Raw genomic sequence first — 12,348 nt, forward strand, 5'->3', positions numbered from 1 at the left:
TTTCTGTTATCTTTACTGACAAACAGAAAACTGTTCAACTTTACACTTCCTTGAATTTCTGTGCTCCCAAGTACAAGCCAATTTCTTTTCCACGCTGGCGGAGGGGTTCTGGCATCTGCAGGAGTGAAGCAAGTGGTGTCATTTGCTGTAACCGAACGAAGCCCCTGATTGCGACCTCAGTACAAGAGGGAAGACTTAGGAGAAGGCTACCTGCATTTCTGGACCAAATATCCTAGATATTTTATTTTTAATTTTTATTATGAAAATTTTCAAAAAAGGAAAAGTTAAAAGATGGGTACAGTGAAACCCCACACATCCACCCGCCAACGTAAGGCCGTATTTATTTTAAGATGTCTTTTTCTTCTTCCTTTTCTCTTTCCCCCAGCTTTCTGCAAGTATGTATGCATGAATGTATATAGTTTTGCTGAACCACTTAAGAGTATATTGCAGATATCATGCCACCCCACTTTTCAATGCTTTTGGGCATATGCATCTCCCCCAACCACAATAGCACAGCCCAAAATTAAAAAAAGGCGCTAGTCATATCAAATACACATTCAGATTACTCAGTGGTTCCTCAAATGTTTTATGTAGCTATTTTCTTGAACTGTAATCTAAAGTCTCTTTTATTTTCTAACAAATTTCTAAAATATTTTTTCTTTTGTAACATACTTTTTGAAGAAACTACACCAATTATCTTGGAGAAAGTCCCAGATTCTGGGTTTGTCCAATTAATTCCTCATGGTATCATTTAACTTGTTCTTTACCCAGAAACAACCCCGGCAGGAATATCTCATCTCACAAGTGATGTTGCATAATTTATACTGCAACATATCTGGAGGTACATGATTATCCTGTTATTAGTGATGCTAACTTTGATCACTCGAGTTAGATGCGAAGCATAAAACTCTTACAAATGGCACTTTCCCCCCTTTCACACTGAGTAATATGTAAGGTAATATTTTGTATTATGGACATAATCTGTTTTCTTTCAATCTCTAATGATTTTAGATTCCACTGGTGATCCCTGTGTGAATCAATATTTCACTAGGGGCTGCAAAATGGTGATTTTTCTAAGTCTGCCAATATCTCTACTTTTTTTTTTAAACTGGCCATTCCTAGTACCTTAGGTAACACCCTGACAGATTTAGAATGTTATAAATGTACCGTCGCCTTTATAATTCATTCAAATGAAATGGCAGTGCAACCACCAACAGTTTTTCTTTTTTCAAAAAAAATATTTAAATATTTATTTATTTATTTTGGCTGACCTGGGTCTCAGTTGCGGCACGTGGGATCTTCGTTGCGGCATGTGGGCTTCTTAGTTATGGCACGTGAACTCTTAGTTGCAGCATGCGGGATCTAGGTCCCCGAAGAGGCATCAAACCTGGGCCCCCTGCATTGGGAGCGTGGCGTCTTACCCACTGGACCACCAGGGAAGTCCCCACCAAATGTTTTTCTGTATTTGAATTTTGTATCACAAACCAGACGCGTTTTTACTACATGAGCTAAGAACCATACAAGGAGTTGGGGATGCAGGGTGAATAAAAAGCAATACCCTGTGCCTTTCTCAAGAGCTTAGAGCCAAGCCTTAATAATAAGCACATATATATTCCTCAAAGGAAAGAAGTATAATTATCTGCCTAAAACTTTAGGTAGTTTTTCATAAAAAGCTTCCTAATACAGAATTAGAAATCATTTAGGGGGAGGATCAAAGTCAAGTCGCAAATATAAAAATAATTTGAGTACTTAATTCATTACTCTAAAAACTTCATAATTTTAAAACTTTGCAGCAAGGCCAACAGGATTAAAGTTACCTTCCCTCTCCCCACCCCAGAATACCTTCCACTCCTTTTTTTTTTACGTGAGATTTTGCTTTTTCCATAGAACTTCAATAGTGAAAGCTCCGAGATAAAGTGAAGACTAATATGGTTTACGTTTTGCTTCCCTACGTGCCCCCATGCCAGCTCAATGTACATTTCACTTCTAAGATATTTACACAACATACACCTGTACCAAAAGCAAAACAACAGGAAAGTCTAAGATATGGAAAGTTACTTTTGTGTCTAAGCTCAACAAAGTGGTATCTCGTTCTTTGATTTTTCTTACGAATCAACATCTTATGAGAAACCATAGTTGCAGAAAGCTCTCAGTCTTCGACAGAGGATGCACATGGCAAAGCCTAGCTTGGGCCCAAACCAAACAAACTGTGGTTTTATGTTTTTAATGGAAGTTTCATTTGTAAAAATGTCATTGACCTTCCACCTCTGATAGCATATTAATCAACTAACTACTCAGGGACAGAGTTAGGGTTGTCGGACTGGGCCTTGTTTCCCTTCCTCATATGGAGAGTCTCCTCTTTCCACAGCAGAGTTACAACCAGAATAATAAATAGTTCTCGCTTAATATACAGAAACTGCTATGAGTTTGCCTTTACTTGACAAAAACAAAGCTGAACTTCATAGTTTTCTGTACATTAGGAGAACCACTTGGCAATTTATTATAAAGGCTCATTTATGCCAGGAAACCTGTTGAGCAGGAAACCTTCAAGTGCGAACACAGAATAGAATTTAATGCAGGTCCTTAAAAGAGGAAAGTTGTTTGCATTGTCATTCTATTTTAACAGGTCTTGGTATGTTGTAAAAATAGTTAAGGACCTGTGGCCCTTGGAAAAGCTTTGAACTAATGCAAAATATAACTGGCCTTTTGGTCAGAAAATAGCCTATTCACAACTGGATAGTCTTAGCCAATATAAAAATATGCAGTCTTACAGGGGGAATAATTTTTTTAAGTGCCTAAATTTGGTTAGAATTGAGTGATGAAGGATCTCAGATGGTCTTAACTCTCCCAGAAAGGTTCAAGAAAAGAGTTAATGGGCAGATGTTAAGGAATAGTACTACAAAATATAGGCGTTCTTAAGCTTCACAAAAATCAGTACAAATTATATACAGATGTTACACTGAATTAGCAATTTAGGTATTTTGCTTTTGTTTTCCACACCTACAGTCATCTCTAGTGAAGGGTAAAGGAGACTGGGCATATGAGGTAGATATATTATTCTTCAAATTAACAGTCCCAAGATTTAACTTTAGCTTTTTCAATATGCATAATTTTACTTAATATAGTCCTTTTGAGGTTCACAGTATTTCAGAATACTTTAAGATCAGTGCATCGTAAATACTTTGAAATATATCTAATATGAATCCATTTGGGGGTGGATTATTTTTTTCAACTGAGAAGACATTTATCCACATAGTGCTTTAGTAGAAGAAATGATACTTTTGACACATTGATTTAATTATGCAGTTGAAATTGGAAGGATTTAAAGGGGAATTCATATATTTAGTTGCAAATACTCACCTGGCATTACATTTGGAGTTGGGAGTTGGCTAGGTCAGTTTAATGTTTTGGGGCCTTGTGAAAAAAAGGGCCTTAAACAGATCATCTCTAAGGAAACTTCTAGCTTCAACTCTATGGGATACACTTCAGTAACATCATCAGTGTGCTCTGAATATGGAAAAGATGCTTCTTAAAGTCTAGATTTCAGCTAAATTACTTCTAGAAGCCCACGTCCCTCCTGGGCTCTAAGATTTTGGCAACTTTGGGATTATTAATTAAAAAAGGAGCCCAACAGACTGAGGTGGCTTTAATGCCTTAGCAGCCTACGTAAGCAAACCAACACTTAAGCCACAAATGCCTCAAACTTAAGAAATCAAAACCTAAGGACAACTAACCACAAAGAGCCAACTAGGCTTTCCCAAATAATCAACCCTTAAGCTACAGTCAAGCAAAGGCTTTCCTTCCTTTGCACCTACCTCTTCTCTATAAAAGTCTCCCCCAACCCCAGCTCCTGCTGGTGGAGGGCTAACCACTTCCAGTTTGGTGCTACCTGATTCAAATCGATTTTAAATATACACTCAAAATTTTTAATATGCCTCAGTTTATCTTTTAACAGGATGAAGAGTTCAATTTCACAGGCTTGCTCTTCAGTGCTTTTTTTTCCTTGAAAAATTTGTATTTTAATGAGAGAAAAGTTAGCCATTTCTATCTATCCTCTGCCTCACACCCCACAACTCCCCAAATCCTCATGGTTCAGCCTTTATCTTCTTGGTGGTTTTCCCCTATCCACTTAAAACATTTATAAAAGGATGTTCTGCTGACTATATGCATGGTGTCCTTTGATGTATACTGGCTTTAAAAATATGCTAAACAGGCACATGTATATAAATTGGCAAAATCTTTCTTGAAAGCCAACTGGCAATGCATAGTAAAGTCCTAAAAATGTGTATATACTTTGAGGGCTCATTTTCACTTTTGGAATCTAACCTAAGGGAATAATCTGATAAGAGTGTGCCTTAAAGGATATTCAAACTAGAGCTTACAATAGAAATAACTGGTAACTAAAGTATCTAATTTCAGGGGGATTTAGGGGGTCCCATGCAGTACTTATTGATTTGGGAAGTTATTTATTTTATCCTCAATTTTTGAGATTATCTTCAAATTACTTTCTCCAAGGAATATGAGTTACTTTCCTAACAAAGTAAATATACCACTGGCTAATATGTTAATTTACTTATTTCTTTTGCACATGTACCCACTACTCAAAATCACTGATAATTTTAGTTTATTCTGAAAAATCATCAATCCATGAAACAATTTAATTCCTTAGCTACAACTGTTATTGAAGTGTGTAAGAGTGGACATGATCTGCTGCTCCCAAGAGATTCCAATTGAGGGAAAAGAGTAACTTACTGAAATAAAACAATTTTAAGTGACAGAAGCACCAGTTTTTGTCACTGTTTTTAAAGACAAATCACATGTCCTCATTTTTTTCCAAATAGTTGCTTCTTATTTTAAATTATGAAGAGTCAGAGGAATGAGGTACTGAAGCAAACACTTTTAATAAGAATACAAAATTCACACCAGAGGCACGTTCTGGGGAATGTAAATGAACTATCACAAGTAGTAATTCTGCTGGAAGAATAAAATAAGGCTCTCTCAGAGTACAAATATACAGGAGGGAATGATTTAAAATAGGTTTACGATTTATAGTCACATTACATTGTGTTAAGCACTGAAAACAGGCATATTAATTAAAAAGCCAGCTAAATGGCATTTGAACATATATAACAAATCTTACAGTCCACAAAGTTCATGTATAACAGTAATTTTAAGTACTTCATTTCAACACAAAAGAAATGAACAGAAGAAGAGATACCTCTCAAAATATTAATTTATGTCTATGTCAAAAATCAAGAGAACTTATATTTTAAAAGGATTACATTACTGATAAAACCACACAGCAGACAGGCCGACCACGTAACACAAAACCAAAGGCACTGAGCAACTGAAACTGCACTGGCCCTTCCAGCCCCCTTCTTCTGGCTACACCACACGGACCCACGCCCCCTTTCCTTTATTCAAACGAAAACAAGTTCTCTGTCTTCCCATTCTGCAAAAGGAATGAAGAAAAACCAAACAGCAAATTTTAGAGTTGATTTCTCCATAAACCTTCAATGTGGCTTAACAAATACAAAGAAACTCAACATCTATAGACAGTGCTCCTTTGCAAGGAAGTAACAGACACATCAAACATTATCTGAAAGGGGCTTCTTTATGGATTTATGTACATTGGTTGAATGAGAATTACTGTATCTGAGAAGGCACATATCTGTGATTTAAGGCTTAACCGGTATTGTTACACATAGAAGTCAATGAAAGCTGTCTAGGAATTCACTTCTGTCAAAGTGGAGCTTACCCAAAAACCAGCTTTCCAAGCACAGAGTTCTACTCTAGAAACCATGGAGAATTTCTATTCCCAAGTCTACCTGTCAAAAAAATTCTCTTAAGCAGGTTTCATTATGAATCAAAGAAATGGCTAACATAAACGCTCCATGACTTGGGGTGACGCAAATTCATAAGTTCAAAAGCCTCACAGAAATGACAGTGTGATTCCTGCGCCTTTAAGAAAAAGTCTTAAACAAAATTATAATGGTACAGATTCATTTTTAAAAAGGTATCTGCCACAACTCCACAAGCCAATCAGTCATTCATTAGAGCTGCCACCTCTCTGTGGATGCTGCAGGAACACCATATAATTTTACTCTGCAAAATAGTTTCTTTTTTCTTTAAGACAATACATGAAAATGAATCTCTTAAAGATATTTAATATATTCTTATATAAAATATCTGATGTTGATACAAATCATGTAAACCTCCCTTCGGAAAAGGTACAACTGGTCCTCATTTGCAGGACCAAAAACCTTGAATTTTTATCTTGTCAGTGCAAATCTATATTAAGTGTTTTCAAACTACAGAAATAGCCATCAACCCTCACAATACAAAAGGATTTCTCAAAAAGGAAAACTATTGTGTTCAGATTATAGAAATTATGTTTACATTAAAACCACCCACCTTCCCATCAAATTTAACAGTTCAATTGTTAAAGTATGAAAAAAGGGAAAAATTAAAGCTGTTTGTGCAAGACTCACTACAATGGTTGTCACCCTTTCCCTCTTCCCCCAACTCTGCTTAATTCTTATTAGGTTTGTTTAGAAATATAACAATGTGACTTTCTCTTTTTTTCCAGGTGTGATTTTACTGTTCTTCAAGCCAAGACGTGGTGTCCACTCCAGGATTTTTCAATTTGATATGGAACTGTTTAAGTGTCTGTTCAAGCTGCTTCTGATTCCCAGCAAAGTAAGCGGCAATGGCATTGTGGAAAAGGACCAGCTGATTGTGTAATACTTTAACCTGTGAACAGGGCAGAGTTACAAGACCAAGCATTAACACCAATGACAATGAAATATAAGGTGATTTATTACATGTCGTAATGAAAGAGCATATCTCTCCTCCAGAAAGTTTTTTTGACAAAGTATTTCTCACACACCGATTGTACATTGCTTTGTAAAGTCACTGAACCTTCGATGAAGGTTCTTAACTTCCTGAAGGGAACAGATCAGCTAAATATGTACTCTCTTAACCATTTTCAAACATTATTGAGCTTACTTTAATTAAACATATCATTAGATCCCCCTTCAAACTAAGTATATTCAAAATCAAATTTTGAAGAGGCAAAATTATACATAAATAATTACTATATGATACATGCTCTATACCAAGTATGGACATCATTAAGGCCACACTTTACGTAAAACTGAGTAGGCTGGATACTTTTAAATATCGTACTTCTCTGCAAAGACTGAAGAAGGATGGCAAGAGTTGCCCAGAAAGCCAATTTACTTAAAGTTCATATGCCTCTCAGTTATTTTCAATTGCTTATTACTTCTAATGATATCAAGAGTATGTTTTAATTAGGAAACACTATCTCTATGACTCTTTTAAAGAAATCACCAAAGCATCAAAAAGAGTTTATGAATGAAGTGTTTCCTGAGGTCTTATTTATAACTGCAAATTGTTCAACAGTAAAGTATAAAATACACTCTAATTTACCCATCCAATGCAATATTCATTAAAACTGAGCTTTAATCATTTTTAATGATGTAAAAACATCTGATATATGATGCTAAGTGAAAAACTAGGATTATACCATATATGATATGACATCTGTATTCACCATTAACACACACATGCATAGTCTCTCTAGCCACTTCTTCATCCATGTACCTCTATAAAGGAAATAACACTAATATATTTATAGTAGATATCTTTGATTTGTAAAGCCTTTATTTTAAAAATTAAAATGTTATAAAAATGGCATTGCTCAGGATTATAAAGTAAAATCTCCTGATCCACTCTGCATTTATTCTCTCCTCCTCGCCTGAGAGAAGCACTGTTAACATGTTATTGTGTATCCTTTGAGAAATTTTCTAGGCTTATATACAATATTTAAAAACATAAACGGATTGTACCATGCACACTTTCAGTAACAGATTTTTACTTAAAGTATCCTAGATAACTTTTAATTCCATTCATTTGTTCATTCAACAGACCTTAAGTACCTTCTAAGTGCCAGGCACTGTTCTAGGAGATACAGAAAGAAATTCCTTCCCTCATGAGCTTACAGGCTTGGGGTGGAAAAAGGAGGAGGTAGGCAGGAAACCAAATAAGTACTGACCCCAGGGAATGAGCATCTCAAGCCTTGCGAAGAAGCTGGGTTAACATTTAGGGCATCTGGAGCTGCTGATTCAACTAAAGTTGTTTAAAAAATAAACGGGATTTTTTTCCTCTTTCTCTGACAAAGATAAGAAAGTTTCTGGCAGGGAGATAGTTGAAGAGGGCCAGAGACTAAAAATGTCTGTACAAACTAAAAAAAACACCTTGAATTCACCTGGTCAGAAATTTAAGGCCTGCAACCTTCCTAAATGAAAACCTTTGGTACCAGGTACAAGGATGACAACAAAACCTGATGCATAACACTACGCATCAGGCACAGTACTAGGGATACAAGGATACAGGCTAAGGCAGAGTGCAGTAAAAATGATGGTTAATATGATCAATGGGTAGTAAAAATACATCTTGTTAACTTAAAAAAAAAAAGGCACTTGTGGGGAGAAGAGGGTTTTTTCAAGAAAGGTTGAAAGAGAACATCGGGATGGGAGAACTCTAACTCCCCTGCCCTCTGGTGCTGAGATAAGGGGGGGATATTTCAAAGGATGATGAACCTCCACCCAGGGGCAATTATTAAGGAAACAGGATAATGATAGGAAAAGCAGGTTTCTAGAAGGCAATTAGGAGGTGAGCAAAGTATATTATTATAATAATGGCCCAACCACTCCTCTCAATCCACACTCTTGGGGAGGCTTCTACAATGAAAATAAGCTTGGCCTCTAACTTTAGAAAATGAGGCCTGATAAGCAAATGCTGGTGCTCTGGGACTGGTGTCGTCACGTTGTGAGGAAACCCTGTGTAGCCTCCCTTTGGGATGAAAGCCCATGGGGACAGAGGCCCAGTCATTCCAGCTGCTCCCAGTACCCAGCAGGCATTGTGGTTGAAAGTGCAACAGGAAGAATCCACCTATCCCATACCTAGGCGATGGTGGGAAATAATAAATCACTGGTGTAATAGGCCACTAAGTAGTGGGTGTTTCATTATACAGCAAAAGAGGTGCATCCCTGAAAAAGGTTAAAGGGACTTCCCTGGTGGCACAGTGGTTAAGACTCCGTGCTCCCAATGCAGGGGGCCCGGGTTTGATCCCTGGTCAGGAAACTAGATCCCACACGCATGCCACAATTAAGAGTTCACATGCCACAGCTAAGGAGCTGGGGAGCCGCAACTAAGGAGCGCACATGCCGCAGCTAAATAAATATATAAAAAAAGAAATGTTTATTACAGAAAATAAGATAAAATAAAGGGACCTCCCTGGTGGCGCAGGGGTTAAGAATCCGCCTGCCAATGCAGGGGACATGGGTTCGATCCCTGATGTGGGAAGATACCACATGCCGCGGAGCAACTAAGCCTGTGCGCCACAACTACTGAGCCTGCACTCTAGAGCCTGTGAGACACAACTACTGAAGCCCGCGCACCTAGAGCCAGTGCTCCGCAAAAAGAGAAGCCACCACAGTGGGAAGCCCGTGCACCGCAACGAAGAGTAGCCCCGGCTTGCCACAACTAGAGAAAGCCTGCGTGCAGCAATGAAGACCCAATGCAGCCAAAAATAAATAAGTAAATAAATAAATTTATTAAAAAAAAAAAGGAAAAGGTTAAGAATGTGCTTTCCTAGGAATGAATGAGGGTCTAGAAAACAGTGAAAAGGAGGAAAATCAGAGGGAGGAGGATAGGCCTAGAATGAAGAAAGGCTAAAACGTGGCTGTGATACAGGAGAGAAATTAATTGAGAAAGCAGCTAGGGAACAGAGACTCAAACAAACAAGCGACGCAAAACTGCTACTAACCAGGCCCAAGACCCAAGTGCAGTTTAGGAGTACATACAGTATCTTTGAGAACTTTTACTTCCAATTTTCTGGGAAGAGGTGCATTAGGGATAGTTAATACTGGTCACAGCCTCCCCAAATTTTTATTTGTTATTCACCTAGGTCATTAGTAAAATATCCCCATTACTAGTACTGTTCTTTTATAGAAATTACCAGAAAGAGCTCTGGAATCAGGGGGCACGCGTGCCAGTCCCAGTTGTACCATTTCCCAGTTTTCTTTGTGACACCAGGCACGGGTTACTTCTAACTTCACTGGCCAAGGTCTTTATCCGTTTATCAGGGATGCCATTACCAAACTGCATTTGTAGTGCTGTTGTAAGGGTTAAATGAAATGAGATACTACCTAGCACACTGTCTGACACAGGATAAGTACTCATTCGATTTCAGTGGAATTTAAGTTTACCTAGTTGATGGTTAAACCTTCAAACAACATTGACTTTTTTTAGTAAAATAAAATTTCATTTATTTAGAACCCCCTGATCTGGAACTTATAAGAAGTAAGATTGTGATACTGTGGTTTATAATGAGAAGTAAATACTTGGTCTTCATCCCATTCCAGGCACAGAGCTCCTAAAACCCTTGTTAATTTCCTAAGTGATAAGAGCCTAGGAAGCATCTTCTATTGTAATATATGGTCTCTGGTTCTGTTCCTGAAATGGCCCCAGAGCTTTTAAAGGTGAATAGAGTGTCCTCTGTTATTCACAACAAGCTCTTTTCAACCGCACCTGCCTTTATGTTAATGAGGAGATTTTTGGAAAGCCCCTAGATAACCACAGCTTGGGGCTGGTTGCCAGGGGAACTAAATTGTGATTAGAGAGTGGGAATTTTCACCCTCACCCCCCACCAACCTCGGGACAACGGTTTAATCAGCTGTGCCTATGCAATGAAGCCTCCGTAAAAATCCCTACAGTGGGGGGCTTGGACAGCTTCTGGGTTGGCTGACCCATCCACAAGCCAGGAGGGTGGTGAACCCCAAGCCCAATGGGGACAGAAGCTCTTGTGCTGAGGACCCTTCCAGACCTTGCCCTATGGACCTCTGTGTCTGTATTCTTTAATATTTTTTGTAATGAACTGGTAACACAATAAGTAAACTGTTTCCTGAGCTCTGTGAGCTGCTCTAGGAAATGACTGAAGCTGAGAAGGGGGTTGTGGGAACCTTCGACTTATAGCTGGTTGGTCAGAAGCACAGGTGATGACCTGGACTTCCGAAAGGTGTCTAAAGGTGGTGGTGAGGGGGGTCCACAGTGTCAGAAGTGAACCGAATTGTAGGACACCCAGCTAGGGTCCAGAAGATCAGAGACTTGGTCTGTGTGGGGGAAAAAAATCACACACATCTAATGTCAGAGAAGTGCTGTGAGTGAAACAAGAAACAGAGTTTTTTCCTTTTCAAAGATAGAAGCTGATGTGAAGTCTACCTTCGCACAGTGAAAAACAGGTGTGTGCTAAGCAAATAAATTTTGTTGACAAGAGTGCATGAACACGGTTTATCAACACTGCCTGTCTTGACAAGGCCTTCAATCCAAGGGCAGAGATGCTGCAGAAGGAATTCCCCTGCCTAGTGGATCACCTCAGAAGAAACTTCAAGGGTCTTTTTACAACCCCATGATTCTGTGCTTCTAAAATGAACAAATTTTTCAAGCAACAAGAGGCACCTAATTTCTTCCAAATTATTCATTGGTTAGCACCATTCAAGTTAACAGTATTACACTAAAAATTTGTTAACATTCTTAATACAGACTTCCACTAATTCATATTGACTTCTTTCTCTATATCTGGACAGAAAAGTTTTGCATTGCAATCACTTTTAAAACAAGCTTTAAAATGATAAACTGATTTGTGTTAAGTATCTACTATGAAAAGGTCAAATTATGCTAATTAAAATTATAACCAGTGTTCACCTTACATGAATGGAGTTTGATTTCAGGACCAAATCTCTTTCCTGTAAATCACTAGAGTCAATGAAAATTACAGCTAGAAAAAAGAAGTAAAGTAAATTATTACAGGCTAGTTCGCATTTGATTCCTATTTAAATAAAAATGTTTTCTAAAACTGACCTGTTCTCAGTAACCTCTGCCAGTGTGAATGAGTTTCAGGTCTCTTCTGGAGAACAGACTGTCAAAGACTGGTCAAAGGAGAGCTCTGAGGGCAGTACATTTTGACAGAAGGGTGGAAAAGTTTCCAGATGACCTTAGGTATGAAATAACTTCTTAAAGATAAAAAATCATAAATTATGACGAAAAGATCGATAAATTAAATTACTTTGAAATTTAGAATTTCTATTCACCCAAAGATTGAAAAGACAAGTTAAAAACTGGGGAGAGGTATCTGCATTACAGGGGCTGACAAAGGGTACACATCTAGAAAATGTGAAGACCTCCTATACACCGAGAACCCAATTAAAAAGAGCAAATAGGGCTTTCCTGGTGGAACAGTGGTTGAGAGTCTACCTGCCGATG

General features: G+C 38.0%; 1 protein-coding gene across 5 annotated transcripts in view; it reads right to left on the reverse strand.

Moving 5' to 3' along the window:
- Positions 1–4,883: 4,883 nt before the first annotated feature.
- Positions 4,884–12,348, reverse strand: part of ARFIP1 (ARF interacting protein 1) — a 135,289-nt gene continuing 127,824 nt past the window's right edge. For 4 of the 5 annotated variants that reach the window (XM_079920983.1, XM_079920984.1, XM_079920985.1 and 1 more), the window contains one exon: positions 4,884–6,753. In XM_079920983.1, coding sequence (XP_079777109.1) covers positions 6,598–6,753 — 156 coding nt within the window. In that variant the 3' untranslated portion in view covers positions 4,884–6,597. Of the gene's footprint in view, positions 6,754–11,958; positions 12,099–12,348 lie in introns of those variants that run through there. The other variant, XM_079920986.1, reaches the window with a different exon arrangement.

The sequence above is a fragment of the Stenella coeruleoalba genome (genome assembly GCF_951394435.1).
Source record: "Stenella coeruleoalba genome assembly, chromosome: 4".
Classification (NCBI taxonomy): domain Eukaryota; kingdom Metazoa; phylum Chordata; class Mammalia; order Artiodactyla; family Delphinidae; genus Stenella; species Stenella coeruleoalba.